The 21,105-nt window shown below is 41.5% G+C and overlaps 1 protein-coding gene across 1 annotated transcript; it reads left to right on the top strand.

Annotated features, from left to right (window-relative positions):
* The first annotated feature begins 480 nt into the window (after positions 1 to 480).
* LOC110372792 (serine/threonine-protein phosphatase 6 regulatory subunit 3) lies at positions 481 to 17,669 on the top strand. Its single transcript, XM_064035572.1, is given in 17 exon segments — positions 481 to 672; positions 871 to 950; positions 3,042 to 3,315; positions 3,484 to 3,648; positions 5,753 to 5,918; positions 6,353 to 6,506; positions 6,508 to 6,654; positions 6,695 to 6,983; positions 7,178 to 7,411; positions 7,603 to 7,635; positions 8,105 to 8,143; positions 8,541 to 8,612; positions 10,406 to 10,483; positions 10,713 to 10,768; positions 14,420 to 14,511; positions 14,890 to 15,078; positions 15,594 to 17,669. Coding segments are annotated over 17 exon segments (2,409 nt in total). The 5' UTR covers positions 481 to 612; the 3' UTR covers positions 15,875 to 17,669.
* The last annotated feature ends 3,436 nt before the right edge of the window (positions 17,670 to 21,105 follow it).

Raw genomic sequence — 21,105 nt, 5'->3', positions numbered from 1 at the left:
TGGCTATTCAAAGTATTGTAATCTAAATAAACAAAATTATAATATGAAAATTATGCTATTAAGTTTAGAGTTTAGCAAGAGAAAAGCTAGTAGTGAATCAGCAGTTATTGCAACCAATTAAAAGTTGTTGCAGGAAATAACTTTTAAAAAATTTCAAATATTTGGGCTTGCGGTCTCGTAAGTTAATTGAATTGCGATAAACAGTGGTCTGTGTTATTCTGATATATTAAAGTTATGTAAAATCAAAATCCAAACGTTTTAGCGGAAAAGCGCGACACAGTTACTTTTAAATATAAAAAATCTGTTACTGCATTACCTACGAAATAAGCAGACTAACTGTAGAATATGCCTAATTACTGTAATTACTTGAAGCTCTGTGGAAAATGATTTATTTTTGTGAAATATTCCCAAAAAACCTGCAGTAATGCGTTTTGTTTCTTTACAAAGCAAAGATGTTATTGTGGTGTTTCGATTTAGGTAGCAACACCGGCAAATATTATCTGTCAAAAAGAAAACGGATCGTTGCACTCTCAGGAACGCTAAAATTTATAAAAATATAAGTTTTCTATGGATTTAGAATAATAACACGTCTTGTACTTATTAATTTTAACTATGTTTTGGAGCGGAAACTATATTGTAGTTAGGGAGTTAAATTTTCTTCTTAAAGAGGAGGTGCGTATTTGTTGAAAAATTCATGGTTATGAGTGGTCGAATTGGTCAATTTTCATATTATTTCACGATGTTATCGCCTTCTGAAATGTGAAATCGTGTTGTTAGTGAACGATGTTACCCCGAGAACCTAATGCGTGGTGTAATGCAACAGTTGAATGGTGTACTGTGTGGATGTGAGCTGTAAGCTTTTTGTTTCAGAATGTAACATTGTCACAAGTGTTGGAGGCGGACGACATCCTGCAGGAATGCAAGGCGGACAACAAAGCGCTCATACAGTTGTGAGTACCGCCTCCTGTGCACTATTTGAGCAGCATGATGCACCACTCTGCTGTTATATTCAGTTCTGAGACAAACATCACCAGTCAGACAATACCAGTCACATTAATACCTAATGAGTACTGCTAAGTGAGAGCATGTGTACTTAGTGAGAATAAATAATTCAAAGTCATCAAGTCTCTTAGATATTGCTTAGTCATATCACACAGAAGTTTTAATGACATTTCATTATGAGTTAATGTACCTAGTTTTGCTTGTTTTTATTACCCATAAGACAAAGCATCGTCATCCTCCTGCCCTTATTTCAATTTTATTTGGAGTTGGTGCAGCATGTTTCCTCCTTCCATCCTCTTGTATCTGCCGTCATTTGGCAAGTAAAATTCTTTCTTACCATATTGATTTTCACACAACCCGTTCATAGTTTCTTTGGTTGTCGTCTTCCCCTGTATCCGTCCACGTTCATGCTCAAAACAAAGCAAAGCAAGAATGATCATTTTATTAATAACTAGCTGATCCCGCGAACTTCGTATCGTTCAAACCTTCCCTGGAGCTCTACAAACATTTTAAAATCAAAATTAGCTCAATCGGCCCAGCCGTTCACGAGTTTTAATCAGACTAACAAACAAAAATTCATTTTTATTTATATAGATTTGTGATATTATTAAATAAGCACTTCCCATGGTTACACGTTTAGGTATTCAACCTTTGTCTTGTCTAGTGCCTTGATTTTTATTTGTGATGACTTGTGCTAATGTTTAAAATATATCCTTACTTTTATTATTTATTTTATTTCTAGCCTATAATGTCCCACTGCTGGGCAAAGGCCTCCCCATCTCGCTTCCACACTTCCCGATCCTTCGACCGAGTCCACCAGTCTCGACAGTAGGCGTCTAGTTCGTCACGCCATCTCTTCCGGGGCCTACCCCGCCTGCGGTGTCCATCCTGAGGTGTCCACTGGGTGATAATAGTGGCCCACCTTTCTGGATGCATACGGCTAACGTGTCCGGCCCAGTTCCACTTCAATGTTGCCGCCTTTCGGCCTACATCAGCAACTCCTGTTCTGGAACGTATAACGGTGTTCCGGATGCGATCCGTCCGTTTAATGTTACTTTTATTATAAATATAAAAGTAACTGTGTCTGGCTGACTTTTACTGCAAAAGTACTGAACTGAACTGAAAGGACAATGGGTAAATTTCTATGGATCCTGGGCTATCAACGGCCAGTGATGATTTCAGTATTATCTCTATTCAATTCTCTGATTCTCTGATTACATACTATTTTGAAATTTTATCCCCATGGATAGCTTTGTTTTTGAACTTTTCTGGTATCTAGTGTAACACAACCCAGTCACCAGCCTTAATTGGCTCCTGACTATCCGTACCAACTGTTGAATATGTACAAACACAGATGGAACTACATGAGCTACATAAGCTTAAGGGGCTTTACATAACATGGAAGTAATCGCTACTTAGTTACAAGCTCCTCTTAATACATACGGCAACAGATTCCAAAAAAAATTAAAAAAATGATCAGGACTGATTAAAAACAACATTCCAGTATTTGAACAAGGGTTTAAAGGCTTTAAAACCCTCATAATAAAATGAACATCAAAAACTGAATAATTGAGTGTTCAACCAATGCTGATGCAGTAATGTGAAAAAATATTTTTTTTATATGACGGCTGTAGTAGAAGTTATTTCTAATTCGAGAGCTATTACTTATATTAAATTTTCCTGATAACACTCAAGAAGTTTTTTCTGTAAAGGCTTATAAAAATATTAATAAAAAGGACACCTACCAAACTCACAAGATATTTTGATTTCTGACACTTATTTACTGCTATGGATCTTATCGCAGTTATATTAATATTATTTAATCCCGACGTTTTGGATCCATTACAGCATCCATAGCCACGGGTAGACTGATGTCACAAGATATATTTATTTATTCCACAATCTTGATATTTTACTTTGAACATATATGAACATAAATTAAATATTAATAGGATTAGTCCAATTAAACACTATATATATTATTATATATATTGTGATTATTAGTGAAATTGATACCATGATATTGTATGGTATTGCAGCCTCACAAAGCCAGAGATTCTGGCGGAGCTGATAACACTGATCACAGAGGAGCCGCCGAAGAATGTGGAGCTGGCGTCGCAGTACCGGCACGCCAACATCGCGTGCGAGGTGCTCACCAGCCACCTGTCCATGCTGAGCGACCGCCTGTCGCTGGACGCCACGCAGATGAACCGCCTCTGCGACTTCATCAACCGGGAGCCGCCGCTCAACCCGCTGCTCGCCTCCTACTTCAGCAAAACTGTCGAAATGCTGCTCGAAAGGAGCCCCAAACAGGTTACACAGCATTCAATCATTATTCAAAGTTATTCTAATGTGCTTTTTAAATAGCAATAAAGCATGCGGACTTCTGAATTTCACAGCTGAGCTAGACTAGAGAGCTAGAGAAGTTACAGCAAATGACTAAATCACATGTTTTTCTAATCTGGAGCCATTACTCCCCAGGACTGCTACCTATATCACATAGTGTGTCTGCGAGTCCTGGACTTCTTCAAGTCGCGGCGTGACTTCCTGCCGAACCTGCTGCGCCACATGTCCACCTCTGCGATCGCAGACACCTTCAAGTACTTCATCAGGCTTGACGACCTCTTCAAAAAGACTGTCATGGAGGTAGGTCACGTGGTGCCAGTCTCCTGTTTACCTAGGCAATGTAGGGAGGTTACTGGGACTTCATTTATGTAGATGTAGATTCAAGCATACATTCAGTTACTTGTGTTAATGTACTACATGTTCTATTTAGTATTGTTGTTAGCTTATTTATTTAATGTTTGTGCGATGTACGCGAGTAGAGTCGTGTGTAACAAAGTGATATTATATCGTTGTTGTTCTACAAGATGATAGCGACGTGTATTGTACTAGTTTAGTTCGCGGTGGAAGGCGCCGCCGCACATTTAGGACGCTTGTCAGATGAAACTATTTATCACAGATATGGAATAAGTCACGATTAAATAAAAGCGTCTTGACAATAATGCAGTAGCTGTTCTGTCAGCACAAAGTAACAATGATATTCTGTATAGTGTAGTTGTTATATGACGCCAATGCATGCCACGATTGACGTCATTATTTATCACGATATTACGATTATAATATTATCGAATAACATGAGGTTTTCCTGTTATGTAAATAGAACTTAAAGCGAGAAAGTCTTCAGTCCTAACAATATTATAATTACAAAGTGACTTTGTTTACTTGTTTTGATTGTCGTGTTCTACAATATTTCATGGTTTACTTACTACACCTCTTCTTTTCTGGTACGTAAAGCTTCCCTTCAAAGTCGTCTCTCCAACAAGGTGGACAGACGACCTTATAAAGGTCGCCGGAAGACGCTGGATGCAGGTCGCCTCCAACAGGTATCTGTGGAGATCTAAGAGAGAGGCCTATGTTCAGCAGTGGACGTCCTATAGCTGAGATGATGATGATGATGATGATGAAGATTCCCTTTTAGGTGTTCCCAGAGATTCCATGTATTGCGATTATTTTTATTTGATTACTTGCTATGTTAACGGTATACCCATACCCATTGCAAAAACAGAAACCTACGTATTCTGATTGCTAGTCAAAACTCAAACAACATCTAGAAAACTGAACTAAGCTTATTCAGAACATGACCACTTGATGACCACTTGATAACCTTTTAGTGAAAGCTCTACACAAGGACTTAAGAATAACTAGAAGTAATTACTTTCACATTTATAAAATAAGTACTGTTAAAGATTATATATCCAAATTAGTATCTAAGTTTAATCGTTCTCCAATTAAAACTGTGTGAGATAAAATATGAGCAAGATATAAACATTTCAATATTGCTGTGCTGCTTCAGTCATACAATATTTCCTTTAATATCCACGTTTCGATGACCCCCCCATTGTGCCACTGACACTGTTGAATTATTTGTACTCCTTCGTAATCAGCTAAATATTTGTGCTGGAAATGTCATTCACGTTACAAATAGCGTAATGCACATCTGTTGTGTGAGTCATATTGTCCACAACTTTACAAAATGTGTTAAATAAATACAATAATGAGTAAACATTTTGATCACTGATAAAGTGTTTGTTCGAATTGTGATGGCCCCTGTCACCGATCTCAGTGCTGACTAAGCAGGTTCGGTTGTTGCTTTCAGCGTCAGCACAATCATGTGTTTGTATACATAGGATGCTGATAAGCATGTCGTTTGTCCTGTAACGACTGATGTTATGTGTTGAGGAATGTGGCCGCGTGCTGTGTTGGTTCAGTGACTAAGTTTACAAACACGAGTGCGTTTAAGCAGGCCGGTGAAGGTGTTCGCGCCCTCGATCCAACAGCTGTGGCATAGTGTCCTCAGGTCGTCACATCTAACAATCACTTGTTTTGAGTACAACGAATATTCACTTATACACATTGTCCTGTTTATTCCTGTACTCCTGCGCATAATGCTTGTATGCGAGGCGGGAGGAGTAAGATCATGGGCAACAAAATGACGAGCAGAGATAAATATACATAACAGGAAAATTCTCATACGCCTTCTATTTGTAAAACCAAAAAACTTTGATAAATGGCTCAAGGAACTCGGTATTGATTTGACTTAGAAGAAGGCGCCTGACCTGACTGCTTGATGACAACTTCGCTGAAGTTTCCTTCCCCCGTTCGTTGTTCACGTTTGTACCATCGGGATGTATTTGTGTTGTGACGGCATAAGAGACGTTGTAACGGTGTACATGCGTGTGGTCCGCAGTGGCTGGACGAGCACCAGTTCCTGGAGTGCCTCATACAGATCGTGTGCGGCACGTACGTGCCCGAGGAGCTGGCGGACGCGGAGAAGGCGGAGCACGAGACCAGCGAGAAGCCTCACCACAACCACAAGGACGACTCCGGGGGCAGCGACGCTGATCGAGATAAAGGTACGCACGCTTACCTATGTTACGTTTGCTTATCAGTTGGAACAGCACCATTATGAGCTAAAACTTTATCACAGAGTTTAAACGTTATGTCGTATTAGGGTGCTTAAATAAAGAAACAGGTTGTAACTTACCTGTTTCTTTATAAGTGAGTCGACAGGATTGTATTGAAATATTATATGATCGGTACCTACCCGTACAGGTTTGTCTGTACCGGCAACCTGTTTCTTTATGTAAGCACCCTAAATCAGCAAATACAACATATATTAAAATAAAATCGTTATTTGTAAGGGAAGATGCAAAAATGTCTACCTTATTATTTGTGTTTTTCGCCGGGGTGGATAAAACACCTACGGGTATCCGAGGGAATTTCGCGGGTATATTTAAATGAATCGTAGAGAAGCAGGCTTCGTTCAGTGAGTGCGTGTTGGCGTCAGGCACCCCGGCGGAGGCGCCGGCGCAGGACGGCGCGGAGGCGGCGGAGCGCGCGCGGCGGCGCACGGCGGCGGTGGCGGCCGGCAACGCGGCGGCGCTGCTGTGCGAGCTCATCGCGTCGGGCTGCGCGGGCGGGCGGCGCGGCGCGGTCCCGCACGAGCTGGGCGCTGCTGGCGCGCCTGGCGGCCGAGCGCGGCGTGCGCGCGCTGCTGGGCGGCATGTTCACGAGCGGCGCGGCGGCGCGCGACGCGGCGCTGGTGCAGGCTGCCGTGCTGCTGCTGCTGCACGACGCGCTGCGCGCCAAGCTGCTGCGAGGACGAGCCCGCCGCCGACGACGAGCGCAGCGCCGTGGAGCTGGCCGTGGCGCCGCACCTGCCGCTGCTGCACCACGCGCTGCTGCGGCCGGGCGCCGAGGGCCGGGTGGGGCTCGCCCGCGTGCAGGTGGCGGCGCTGCTGGCGCACCTGGCGCTGTCGGAGGTGGAGGAGGTGGCGCGCACGCTGCTGACGCTGGGCACGCCGGCGCTGCTGGTGGAGCTGTTCTTCCAGCACCCCAACAACAACTTCCTGCACGCGTGTACACGCTGCTCAAGCACGCTCACCAACCGCGTCTTCCGCAACCAGTACCAGCGACATGTCAGTACACGACTACTTAGCTGCATCACTTCATACCTTGTGGACAATTTAATACCCTAGATAATACTGGTTATGAATTTATTTTGTAACAACTGCTAAATATAGCCTCGATACGGGCTCCTGCACATCAGATTTATATCGTAACTGTTTATGTAGCAAAGTTTGTTTATGTTTGAATGTGGTGTGGTGTGCAGCTGGTGGAGGAGTGCGGGCTGCTGGCGCGGCTGATGGACGCGTGGGAGGCGGCGCGGGCGGGGCCGGGCCCGCGGCCGGGCTACATGGGGCACGTGGTGCTGTGCCTGGCGCGGCTGGCGCGGGCGCTGGCGCAGCCCGACGCGGCGCCGCTGCCGCCCGACCTGGCGCCGCGCTGGGAGGCCTTCCGCGACCACGAGCTGCGCCCGCTGCTGCAGCAGCACGACACGCCGCTGGTCGGTACTCACTCCGCGGAATATTGTGACACGCATCAACATATTTGATGAGCACCTATATTGGCAATCTATCATTTGCTATCAAAATTTCATGGACAAACCGCTAATAAAGCTACTCAGAGATCTGCTGATACATAGTCGTACATAGTTTTCTGTAACATGCAATTAAATATATACCTTTCTTGTTACAGGGCGGCTATCATCCATCAGAAAATATTTATGAGGTTAGTATGTATATCTTTACATATAATAAAATCCTACTAATATTATAAACGCGAAAGTTTGTATGTATGGATGTTTGTTACTCTTTCACGCAAAAACTTCTGAATGGATTTTAATGAAACTTTACAATAATATAGCTTATACATCAGAATAACACATAGGCTACAATTTGTAAACATTTTGTTCGAAATACTAAACCTGCGCAGACGAAGTCGCGGGCACCAGCTAGTATATTATATTTTTGACTAGCTGATCCCGCGAACTTCGTTATCGTTTAAACCTTCCCTGGCCCTCTACAAACATTTTAAAACCAAAATGAGCCAAATCGGTTCAGCCATTCTCGAGTTTTAGTGAGACTAACGAACAGCAATTCATTTTTATATATAAGATAGTAATAATTATCATAGAACAGAACATTAAAAAGATTTAATGTTAATAAAATGTTAAATAACGATTGTATTGAATTGTCAGGTGGAGATAATGGCGGACACTCTGGCAGCTAACTACGACGTGAGTATATTGACGTTATGTTCGCCTCGTTAGTCTAATGGTCGCAAGTGCATGCTATGACTGAGGTCTCAGGTTCGATTACCGAGTCGGGCCGAAATCGATTTTTAAGCAGCCATTAGTCTGGAAGTTGTAGATTGATACACCCGTACGGGTGTATTGGAGAGCACGTTAATATCGGGTCTGCTTGTGATCTCCGGTGGTGTCGGATTGTCGTCCCATCGGGTTATGAGAGTGAAGGAATAGGGAGTGCACCTGTGTCTGCGCAAATGCTCGTGCACTATAATATGTCCTGCGCAGCTGGCTGATCTCCTTAAATGAGAACAGGCAGTGGACGTTTTATTATTATTAGTAGTTGATACAGTTAGTAATGAGTGTAACGTGTGGCTTGTGCTTGCAGTTCAACGACATGGCGGCCACGGCCAGCATGGACGAGATGGCGGACGACGTCAACGCCGACGATGCTAACGAGGTGACACTGCGCTCCTATAATTATTTGTTTATTATAAAACAATATTGTTATACATATGCACCACGAACAGTTGATTTGGTTTGTCTGTGGAGTCTAGAGTTTTTAACCCCCGACGCAAAAACGACGGGGTGTTATAAGTTTGACGTGTCTGTGTGTGTGTGTGTGTGTGTATGTGGCATCGTAGCTCCCAAACGGATGATCCGATTGTAATGCGGTTTTTTTTGTTTAAAAGGTATGTCAGTCGGAAGTGTTCTTAGCTATGTTTGGTGGAAATCGGTTCAGGTCTTCAAGGTCATCAGCTCGTTTGCTAGATGTGATAGGAATGTTACACGCTCAGTTTACTTGCAAGTATATGTGGGATCTGAAATTTGAAACACTTATGTCTTTTGGAACCACTGAGCTGGTCTGCTATTAGGGCACGAAGGTAGAAGACGTAACCCTGAACTGCCTTTTAGTAAACCCATCGAGTTTGGGCTCGTTGAATTTGTCTTGACGAGTTCTCTTCATGTTTCTGATTGACGAGAACCTGATGGTGGAAATGGGATGTGGCGGATGAAAGCCTGAAATGCCGGAAGGAAACGGATAAACCGATTTATATTTTTGCTGAAAATCTAGAATGTCCAAAGGTTAATCTTTATTGTTTCTCAATCTGTGCAATTCTCCCAGAGCCAGTTTGTCATGAGGAATGTTAAACAGCTTCCTTTGGCCGAGATCGCATATAGCGACCCCATCTTAAGATAAAATAAGTTAAATGAAAGAAGGAAAAATTAAGGAGCTCCTTTAAAGAGCATGAAATAAAATTAAATTATAAATTTAAAAACCCCGACCAAAAAGTCCGCAATAATTATGACAAAGGTTAAAACGCTAAACCCTATAAAAGCAAAAATAACTTTTAACACTACGTAAACTAAATTTTGACGTGTCGGGGGACCGCTTTTTACCTTCATAAATACTTACATAAATCAAATGATACCTACCTAATTACAACATTCGTTTAAAAAAAAAACACGTATCTAAAGTAATGAATTAGAGCGGTCCCCCGACACGACAAAATTTAGTTTACGTAGTGTTAAAAGTTATTTTTTGCTTTTTATAGGGTTTAGCGTTTTTAACCTTTTGTCATAATTATTGCGGACTTTTTTTGGGTCGGGGGTTTTTTTTGTCTTTCGAGTCTGTGAGCCTTTATAGTAGGGTAGTGTCCAAGGTCGAAATAATGAAATAATATTTAGTCCGCTTTTTAGATAATCAAAAAATATTGGATACGTATTTTTTCTTTTTTTAATTAAACATAAAATGACAAAGATAATACACTTCAAAAATTAGGAGTGGGGGCCTTTTACGTCACAGTGTCCTAAAAATTGTAGCAACTTGTGACGTCACACTCAACTTTAACACGTTATATCTTAACAAGTTCTGATCCAATTTAAAAAAGAAAAAATACGTATCGCTTAATTTTGGACAATCTACCAGACGGACTAATTATTATTTTTTAGGAAACTAGCCTGTTGTATGATATTATTTTACAACAATTTATGGTTAAGTACCTGTAATGTTGTAGGAATGTGTAGCTTGTCTATATAAATCTTTTATCAAAAGTCCTAAAACAGTTCGTAAAAGTGCTCTGAAGTCAGTCAAGTCAGTAAATAGAGGAATGATATAATGAATGCTGTCAACATCTGAAAGCTTAGCGCGAGTAGTAGCATTAAGCTTGTGTACATATTATGTAAAGTGAATAAGACACATAAATTAGGGCATATACCGCATATATTATGTATGTTGTTATATGTTGACAGATGTGTCGGGACATGGCGTCTAACCTGGAGTCTCCGGACTTCATAGCGGACGGGCTGGGTATCGACGACGCAGACAACGTGCGTATTACTTGTACTATTCATATTTATGTCCAGTTTCACCCGTTACTGAAGAAGTCGTAGACTATCTGACAGATATATTGTAACTTCTGGTTTTGAATAGCAATATTTTACAGAACTTATAAGTAAGTAGCTTTTGTTTGTTAGTTATCATTAATTGTCGGATAGTTAAGAGAAAATTTATCGGTAACCAGTGAGAAGGAGATGAACAGTTCTGTTTGTATTGCAGATGAGAGCGGCTAAGAGCAACTTCCTGGAGCTCGCGCGACAGAGGTTCGATGACGAGTGAGTGTGCATTCTATTTCCATATTTCACGTTAGATATAGTTTAACATTATCGTCAAATGAGAAGTATTAATAAATAATAATAATAAATAATGTTTATTTCCAGTAAAAAAGATTACATACGTTACAAGTGCAGTAATATGGTACAACAAAAATGTTCAAAGGTATTATCTCCTGGTTCCCAAACTAGGTTTATAGCCTGTGACTTGGGTACCAGTGATTCCACAATGTAAGCATTGGAGTTAAAAAGCTATACAAAAACTGTTTTCACCGGTAACTCATTGAACATAACAAAACAAAAATTATTTATATCAATTTAATGTAGGTAAGTAGAAAGTAATAAATGATAAAATGTAGTGTGTGTGATTGAGTGAGGGTAAGTTTCGTGGTAGAGGTTTAAGTGTAGTGTATGAGTAAGTAATGTGAAAGTACTGAGTGTGTATGACGAGGTGTGTGTTGGTGAGTGTGGTAGTGGTAGATGCGTGAAAGTGAGCAGTGTGTACGAATGTCCGGGTTTATAGATACTCGAAATAAGAGGAGGCCTGCTTTAAGATTGTGGGAATAGAAGATTTTCGTTCTCATCATATGACTTCTCAAGTAACCATTCTTTAACTATGGTTTTACATTTGTGATAATTCAAACTGTGGATATGGAGAAATTTATTAATTTTATTGTACAGGACAGAGCTGCAGTAGGGGAATTGGTGTTTTGCGAAGGTGGTTTTATGTCTGACTGGTGGAACAGCGATGTCTGCGCGACGTTTAGTACTTTGTTTATACGGCAGCCGATGTTTCCTTAGTACACACTGCAGCACGTATAGTCCTCTCACTGTCAAGACTTTGCTTTCTCTATAAAGTTCGAAAGTGGGGTATCTGTAGGGCTTGCAGAACATCACTTTAAGGACTGCTCGCTGAGCTCTCTCTAATTTCAATAAGTGTGTTTTGCAGGTGCCACCCCAAGCTGGCAAACAATATAGAAGAAGAGACTGACAGAGTGCAAAATAAACCATCATAAGTGTTTGCGTGTCAGCTGAGCAACGGAGTTTCTTAAAGATAGAGATGAGCTTGCGTGTTCGGCTTACGAGATTATTTATGTGACCGTACCAGTTCAGGTGTTTATCAATGTGCACGCCTAAGTATTTTATGCATGAGGTAGAGGCCAGAGTCGGACAGGTACAGCTGGAGTTCAGAAAGCAACTATGTACTTTAACAATAGGTACTACGCTTGGCTGAGTTCTATTACTTAGGGAGAAAGAAATAAGCTTGCTTTTATCTGCATTCAAAGTTAATAAATTATTATTAAACCAGTTCATAACAATGTTTAGCACCATCTGAGCATATTTTTGTGTTTCACACCAATCATTCCCATGAACAAGTAAGGCTGTATCATCAGCATAAGTAAATATGAAACAGTTAGTTAAGGGAAGTGAACACAGGTCGTTAATGTAGATGAGGAATAGGGTTGGACCTAGAATACTGCCTTGCGGCACCCCATATTCTATTCTAGTTTTAACGCTTGTTACCTCGTCTAATTTAACATGTTGGAAACGATTTTCCAGGTAACTTGAGAAGATGTCAAGTGCAAGACCGCGAATTCCCATGCGTTCCAGTTTCGACAGAAGTATGGGCGCAGAGACAGTGTCAAAAGCTTTCGAAATGTCTAGAAATAAGCCCATGCACCGCTGCTTATTATCCATGAGTTGAGTGACTTTTTCAGAAAGTGCAATAACCGCATCCTCTGTTGAAACTCCAGCTCTGAAGCCATATTGGTTTACGGAGAGTAGATGATGTGCATTTAGAAATTTAAGCAAACGATTGTTAAGTATCTTCTCCAGAATCTTCGAAATGGTTGGTAGAATGGATATAGGTCTATAGTTTTTGACACTGCCTCTGTCCCCACCCTTATGAATAGGATGTACTAGAGCTATTTTGAAACAGTCTGGGAAGACAGCAGTAGTTATCGCTAGGTTGCAAATATGAGTGATATAGGGGATTAGAATATTGCGAGTTGACTTCAATATATGACCAGAAATTCCGTCAATCCCAGCCGCAGAACTTGATTTCAAGTTGACTATTATTCGTTCTACTTCGAGGTCATCGGTTTCCAGGATACACATTGAGTCACAAGTCGAAACTAGACTTGACGGGTGAACTGGTATATTCGCAACCTGTTGTATATTTGTAGCTAGGTCTTTGCCAACATTTGCAAAGTAATGGTTGACTCTGTTTGCTGATGCTAGTTTGTCAGGTTCGAGTTGCTGCAATTCTTTCAGCGGAGGTGATGAAGATTTCGAGTACGTTAGAGTTTTAATTAGATCCCATGTAGCTTTGGAGTTGTTTTTTCTTTTCATAAATTCAGTTTTCTCATAGCGTATTTTCAGCTTCCGGAGCAAAGAATTACAGAAATTGCGATAGCGAGAATACGTTACTTTAAGTATAGGATTATCCGGATGCGTTTTTAGAGTGAGATGCATTTTATCCCTGTTTCTTATGCAACGAAGTAAGCCCGGCGAGATCCAGGGCTTGATATTACGGTTCATTAATCAAGATGAGTGTCGAACGATCGTTGTTCGTTATTGTGATTATAAAGGTGTGTAGATATGAGTGTTGTCGAACATTGTTTAAACGAAACAGTTTTGAAAGAAAGATATATGGTGAGTGAGACACAGTTTGACATAAACAATGCAACGTTAGCTAGAGGTGGGCTGGTGGATAGGAATAGTGCGGCACAGGGGACTAAGTAAGCGCGCCCACACGGCCGGGCCGCGCGGCGCACGTAGGGGCGCGGGGCGGCGTGTGCGGGCGCGGGCGGGGCGCGGGGCGCGGGCGGGCGGGGCGCGGGGCGGGGGCGCGGGGCGGGGGCGCGGGGCGGGGCGGGGCGCGGGGCGGGGCAGCGCGGGGCGCGGGGCGCGGCACGCGTCGCGCGAGAGCGTGCTTGTTCACACTGAGCCTTTCCCACTTACTTAACCTTTTTCAATGCAGTATTCGACAACGAGACTAATTCTATACTTTTAATGAACTGTCATAAACGACTACTTTCTATGTAATTTATATAGAACTGTGAAATATGACGTCACAGATCTTTCACATCCAGCTATATACGTATTGTCCTCAAGACAACAATTAAAAAAATAATATATTTTTTCCATCAAAACAAGAAATAAAAGTGTCAAACTGTATTAGACAGTATCCAATTGCTCTTCTGCATCATTTTCACTATCCAACTTACTCAAACTTACTCAAACTCAAACTCAAACTTACTCAAAAAATATTTCCTAAACATTCTATAATTAGATTCCCAAAATAAATAAATCTTATCTTAACAACTGACAGAGAAATAAAAACGAATAACATATTGCGTCAACCCCAAACAAAACAAACTGTACCATCATTGATTTCGCATTGATAATATTAAGAAAAAAAAAGAATTAAAATTGTATATGTACTGGGCTGCGGGATTATAGTCACCACAGCTCCAGTACCTAGAAGTGTTCCTTCATAGAAAGAACACCATCTATTTTTAATCTATAAAAAATCAGACATTCTCTCACGGCTGCTAACCCACAGTGAGAGGGGTCATTTGATGATTTTTACCATTAATAAAAAAGTGTATATGAATGATTTTCCTAATATGTTAATTGATGTGTGTGCAGCATGTGGGACAGCCCGGGCGAGGCGGAGGACGAGGCCGAGGCGGAGGCCGAGCCCGCCGTCGCCGTGCAGGACTTGCTCGACCAGCACTCGCGTATGTACTCCTCTACAATCACATACCCTTTGACATCTTCCAAGAAAACACCACGAATTTACTGCCTCGCCATAATCGACCGGTTGGCCTCTCCGGTCCTTCTTTCCCTTAAAAGCATTATAATCGTAATATCACAGTATTTATATCTATATGTACTGTGTGTATCGAATAGGTTGGGAACTATTGTTAAAAAACTTCACTATCAACGCTGAATATGAGCTATGTGTTATCTGGCTAGACTACGGTAAAAGGATGCGGGTGGAATCGCGGTAAAACAACTAAGTAATAAGTTAAAATGTAATATCAGTTATTGTGTAAGTAGTCGTATTATAAAAGGTTATAAGAGGTCGGGTTTATTATGTTTGTGGTGTCGGGCAGCGTGGGAGAGCGCGGGCGGCGGCGGCGGCGGCGCGGGCGAGGGCTGGGCGCAGTTCGACGAGTTCGCGCCGCACGACCAGGACTTCGCGCCCTTCTGGGCCTACGCCGCGCCCATCGGTACGTCACGTGCTGCTTGTGGCCTACTGCCCTGCCATGTACCTACTGTACGACCTATTCCGGATAACATCGGTACATTTTATTGCACTGTCTGACACCCATATGTTTGCGCTGACTTATACGTCGCGTCCATATAAGCATTTTTTATTTCACATACAACTCGTTAATCTTTCTTTGGTAAGTGTAAGTTTCTATGTACATATTAACCTCATTGAACTGAGTATACGACTCGCTAGAACACGTGCATATTTCCGTCATGTACAATCAGAAATATTCCCCTCTTCAAAACATATTTGTTTTCAAAAATATGTAAAAAAATTGTTTTTAATTATAAAATGATTTGTAAAAGTTTAAGCTAGTTAAAAACTATGGATAGATTTTATGAACGACAATATATAGCTAGTAAGGTTATTTTTAGGAGTTCGGCAGAAGAGTATGGTAGGAGAAAACATACTACGCCGACCCGAAATAAAAAATGGGAATAAAAGATTAGAAAAGCTACTACAACTACAACTAAAGTGGTCGTTTCGTTTTGCCCTGTGCATTGCGCGAGAGAGATGAGTAATTGTGTGTCGGTATGCTTGCAGACCCGGAGCTGGAGGCGGGCATGCGGTCGCTGCGGCTGGAGGCGGCCGAGGCGCGGCGCCTGGACGACGCGTCCAGCGTCGAGCTCGCCAACAACCTGCTCACCGCCATGTCCGCCATGTCGCCCGACGCCATCGCCAACATCGTCAACGCCAACCTGCCGCAGCCGCCGCCCGGCTCCGCCCCCGCGCCCGCCCCCGACGCGCCCGCGCCCGCCCCCGACGCCTCCGCCCCCGCCCCCGCCGACCCGCCCGCGGGCCCCCCGGGGGCGGGCGGCAGGTGATGGCGCCGCTCCCCCTAACTGTTTGATGTGATCGTCAGTGAGGACACTGTTTGCATTTAATATCGAATTCGATGTGTCTTACAAATAAGTGTTTTAAACGTTCAATTCGGGAAGAAATCATACTTAAGTATTTCCTATTCATACACTTTCTAATCATTACTAATATAAGGTGTAATACAAATATCATAATGGTAATTATATTAATATTGAACAAATTACATTATCGTCCGGCGCGCGTACCCGCGCCGAGCTTGTCTGACCAATGTGTATAGTTGTTTGTCATTCCTTCAGCACATCATCCTACGAGACGCCGGAAGGCTTCTCAATATTACAAAGTACTTGAAGGAGTGTGAGATCTCTTAGATGTAAATATGTAGCTATGCAGAGAGTGCAGTACTGACACCCTCACTGCAGGCTCTGCTCCACTCACCTTAATCATGTAACCCGCTTGACACACGTAGACGTATAACATGTGACGCCTCGTCACTTGCCGCAGCGGATTGTAACGATGCTGTTACTGTATATAGTACGAATCATTTGGCCAATTATCGAGCTTTACCTTTCCATCGTATATTCCTGAATGTTAATGACTATTATTGACAAATGAGTTTGTTCGTGTTAGCTAAATTGGTTTGAGTATATCCGTTGATTGTTAAGTTGAAACCTGTCGTTGACCGAGGGTGCTTCCGTGTTGAAACTTCCGCCGTCGATACTGTGGACGGCGAGTAGCTAGTGGTCTGCTGCTCAACTCAATGACGCTGGATGCGTCTTGAGTTAACGCTGAGACTTGGCCATACGGCAGTGTAATAATAACGAAGTCAGCTGCTAAACTATCTCACCTTAGTAAATCATTCCTTGTAAGTAAACGCCTTAAGCGGTGGTATAGATCGCGATCACGCCGGCCGCGCGATTGTCGCCCTTATTGTAAGGGCATAGGGTCGCCACTGAGATTTCTTAGTTTCGTTAATTAGCCTTATGTAATTTGGGGTCTATAATTGTTTAATAACTTCGCCGGGCCTTGTCATTTGATGTGGTTCACAGTTACATGGTCGGTGTCGTTGATTCAGCTTAGTTTAGAGGTTAACAATTATATGACCACTGTAGACTATTTCTTCTATTCTTTTTTTGTGATTAATCATGAATGTAACACATAAATTCCCTATGTATCAAGTGTTCATATCGGTTGTATATCAGTTGACATATCGCGTCCACTCCCGCGCTTACCTAGTGAGGGCACAATGTGCTCCACGTTTACTTACGTCTTCATGTACCCACACACGTGATGTGAAGAAATCTCGCCTGTTTGTACAATCACACTATCCTAGTTATAATATGTACTGCTTATTTACTTATATTTGTGTAGTATTTAATTATAATCGGAAGTGCAGTAGTGGGCGGTACATTGGAACGTGGCAGTGGTAGGGGCGACGTTAGATATACATAATCAAGTGCGCCACATATCGCAGTGTCAGTGTCGACACGAGCCGCGGCTGTGGACATATCCACTTATATCAATAGGTTAGTATTCCTTGCTTTCTGTTCATGTTCCAAGAGTTGTGTTCAACTGCGCGACGCTGTGGCTCCGGACACTTATCATTTGATCCCTACAACCAGCGTGCCAAATATTACGAATCTGAATGTAAATCGTTATAATTTTTTGTCCTAATTAAATCTCGGACTGGGACTACACGCAATATTATTAAATGTGATTTAATCTTTATCAAATAAACTTAATTTTAAGTATGTTATCAATAAAAGATATAGCAGTGACTGCAAAAAATGTCGCCAAAAATCATGAATTGTATGAAATATGTACTTGTTTTTTAATCTAAAATAGTGCCTATGTGTTTTTACTTTTATAATGAACGTAATCGTGGCGAGCAAGATGTAATAATATTTCACTGTAACACATATATTGGATTGTACATGAGCGTTAAGGCTGTTCGCGACACAACGCCGCCGAATGTCCTGTCGCTCGGCAGAGCTGTGTTGTGGACACGAGTAGTTCGCTCTGAACAAATGCTACATCACCACATAGATACGCACTAGTGTTATTGTTAGTACGTTTGTGTAATTCATGTCACCATCACGATATTTTTATAAACTCGTCTGTTTCGTGACGTAATGTATATTGTTAGTACCGTAGGAACCCTGTAACGAGATTGACGTGAAGTGTGCCGCGCCGCCGGCTGCCAGCTGTCTCCTCGCTCCTGCTGACTGCTGCAGGTTATTTCATGAACAATGTGCCGGCGGCCACCGGCCGTCACGCCGTACGTGCCACTGGTGCAGCCTCGCCCACTCAGAGAGATACATTGTGATTCCTAGCTCATAAGTTTACTATTCTTGTTGTCTTTCATTCAAATTTTACTACTATTATATTAAAATAATACATTTTAATTCGAGTCTCTCAGTGGCACCCTGAGGCGCACGGTGCGGGCTGCCACGTGCCGCGTGCGGCGTGGGCCACGTGGCGGGCAGGCGCCGGCACTCGCACTCGCACTCGCACGTGCGGGCGACGCCGGCGTCTGCTCGGAGCGTTAGTATTATAGTTGTTAGCATTTAAAGCTGTGACACGTAAACATTGTATTAGTGCAATTAGTTGCCTTTGGGTCTTGTTGTCAAATTTTATATTTAATGTAATCTTAAGCGCGTAGGTAATGTTGTTGATTTCGATTATATTTTAGTTTGAGTTGACACACCTCTGTATATACTGGTTCATGTACTGAAACGCCCGGCGGTGTGTCCGCGTGACCGGCGCCGGCGCGGACGCCCTCGCCGCCGCGTCCGGCCACGTCGGACACACTGCCGGACATCACATCATTTACAACATTAAATTGGTTAATTAGTGGAAGGTTCGTAGCGAAATATACTTATTAGTGTTTTGTATCGGGCGAGTGTGATAACAACATGTGATCCTTTTGACTGCATGTGTCGGTCGCCTTCACTGGTACTTCCAACCATTTATACAATGTACAGGATTTTGTGATAACGTGGACGTTTTCCATTTCTCCCTTGAGCTAACCGCGACCGTCCTCGATGTAATGCTTACTTAGTGCACGAGCTGTCGCCGCCATGCTGTGTGTGCTGTCATGCTGTGTGCATGCTGTGCCGAGCGGCGCAGGTGCTGTGGCCGCGCGACGACGCTCTATGGACTTAGTTCTGTACAAATGGTGATTTTAGTGGTAGTGAACAAGTAAGCACACGGTTGCTACACTCGCGACAATGTGATAATGATTACCCGCGCATCGCCACTTCCGGGCACAAATTCAAATTATAATAGACTTCAAATCGAATTACCTCAAAATATGACTGCAACTTGTGATTACTTGTCAGTATCTGTCGTGTGCGTTCGCGCAGCGGAATGTTGTTGAATTTAAAGATTTTAATTATGCAGATAATTAGTGTAAGACGTCCTATAATTGTGTATGATAAATAAAAATTTGTGTATGCAGCCATTGTGGAGAAATTCACCAAAAACAGATTCCGCTGGGCGAACGTTGGCGAACGTTGTCCTGGCGGAACTTTTTTTAATCCATAGACTTTACAAGAAAAGAGATGTGTCCGAAAATTAGTGTGTATTTGTGTATAATTGATTATGTATGAATGAAATCAGTGCATGCATAAACTTCGGAGAAATTCAAGTTTCCGCTACGCGAACGTTTGGCCATTAGCTAGTTTTCATATAAAGCGCTTACATAGAGAGCTGTAGATTTTACATACGTTGTTTTGAATTTGTTTATATTTGTTTAAAAACAGATTTAGAAAAAGTCGTAGGGTTTAAAGATAAAAATATAAACGTAAAATACACTTATTAGGTCTTAGTTCTTAAAGTATGCAGTTTGGGGTCTAGATTTTCACGTTTACACAAACCTTGTAAGTGTCTCCAACATGTTGCCAAGTATCAATGATGTTCCGTTAGTAATTAAAAAGTTATAGGATATTTTACCATGAACAGATCACTGTTTACAAAGCAGTCGAATATCACGACGTTCTAAAGGAATTGCATGGTAAAATGTATGCCAATAATTAGTTTAATCATTCAACTATTCACTTGCAAAATTTCATGTCATTAAATTCAGTAATTAAAGAAAGACAATTATAATACTGACGGAGCATCGAAACCCTACATAATCCGACCAAGTTCGGATAGCTACAAAAAAGCGGCCCTGCCATATGTCTAAGCAACGTTCTTAACTTGGTAGGTTAGTATTTATTAAAATGGTACAGTTGCGTACACAAGCGTTAGGAAAAAATAAAACAATTGTATTTCTTGATTGAATTTTTTTTTAATAATAATGCCACTATCTACGATAAAAATAAATTTTCAATTAACAAGTACTTCTCTATTTAAATATCCGTGTACAAAAATATTTTTATTATTATTACTTACATAAATTACTTGACTACGTGATTAAAAATAACGTTAATAAACGTTACGTATTTTAACTAAAATGTCGTAGATAGTGGCATTATTATTAAAAAAATATTTTTCATTCAAGAAATGCAATTGTTTTATGTTTTCCTAACGCTTGTGTACGCAACTGTACCATATTAATAAATATACTAACCTTCCAAGTTAAGAACGTTGCTTAGACATATGGCAGGGCCGCTTTTTTGTAGCTATCCGAACTTGGTCGGATTATGTAGGGTTTCGATGCTCCGTCAGTATTATAATTGTCTTTCTTTAATTACTGAATTTAATGACATGAAATTTTGCAAGTGAATAGTTGAATGATTAAACTAATTATTGGCATACATTTTACCATGCAATTCCTTTAGAACGTCGTGATATTCGACTGCTTTGTAAACAGTGATCTGTTCATGGTAAAATATCCTATAACTTTTTAATTACTAACGGAACATCATTGATACTTGGCAACATGTTGGAACACTTACAAGGTTTGTGTAAACGTGAAAATCTAGACCCCAAACTGCATACTTTAAGAACTAAGACCTAATAAGTGTATTTTACGTTTATATTTTATCTTTTAAACCCTACGACTTTTCTAAATCTGTTTTTAAACAAATATAAACAAATTCAAAACAACGTATGTAAAATCTACAGCTCTCTATGTAAGCGCTTTATATGAAAACTAGCTAATGGCCAAACGTTCGCGTAGCGGAAACTTGAATTTCTCCGAAGTTTATGCATGCACTGATTTCATTCATACATAATCAATTATACACAAATACACACTAATTTTCGGACACATCTCTTTTCTTGTAAAGTT

Source organism: Helicoverpa armigera, chromosome 7 (assembly GCF_030705265.1).
Source record: "Helicoverpa armigera isolate CAAS_96S chromosome 7, ASM3070526v1, whole genome shotgun sequence".
NCBI lineage: Eukaryota > Metazoa > Arthropoda > Insecta > Lepidoptera > Noctuidae > Helicoverpa > Helicoverpa armigera.
Note: the sequence above shows the minus strand (reverse complement) of the source record. Positions and strands in the feature narration are given on the sequence as shown.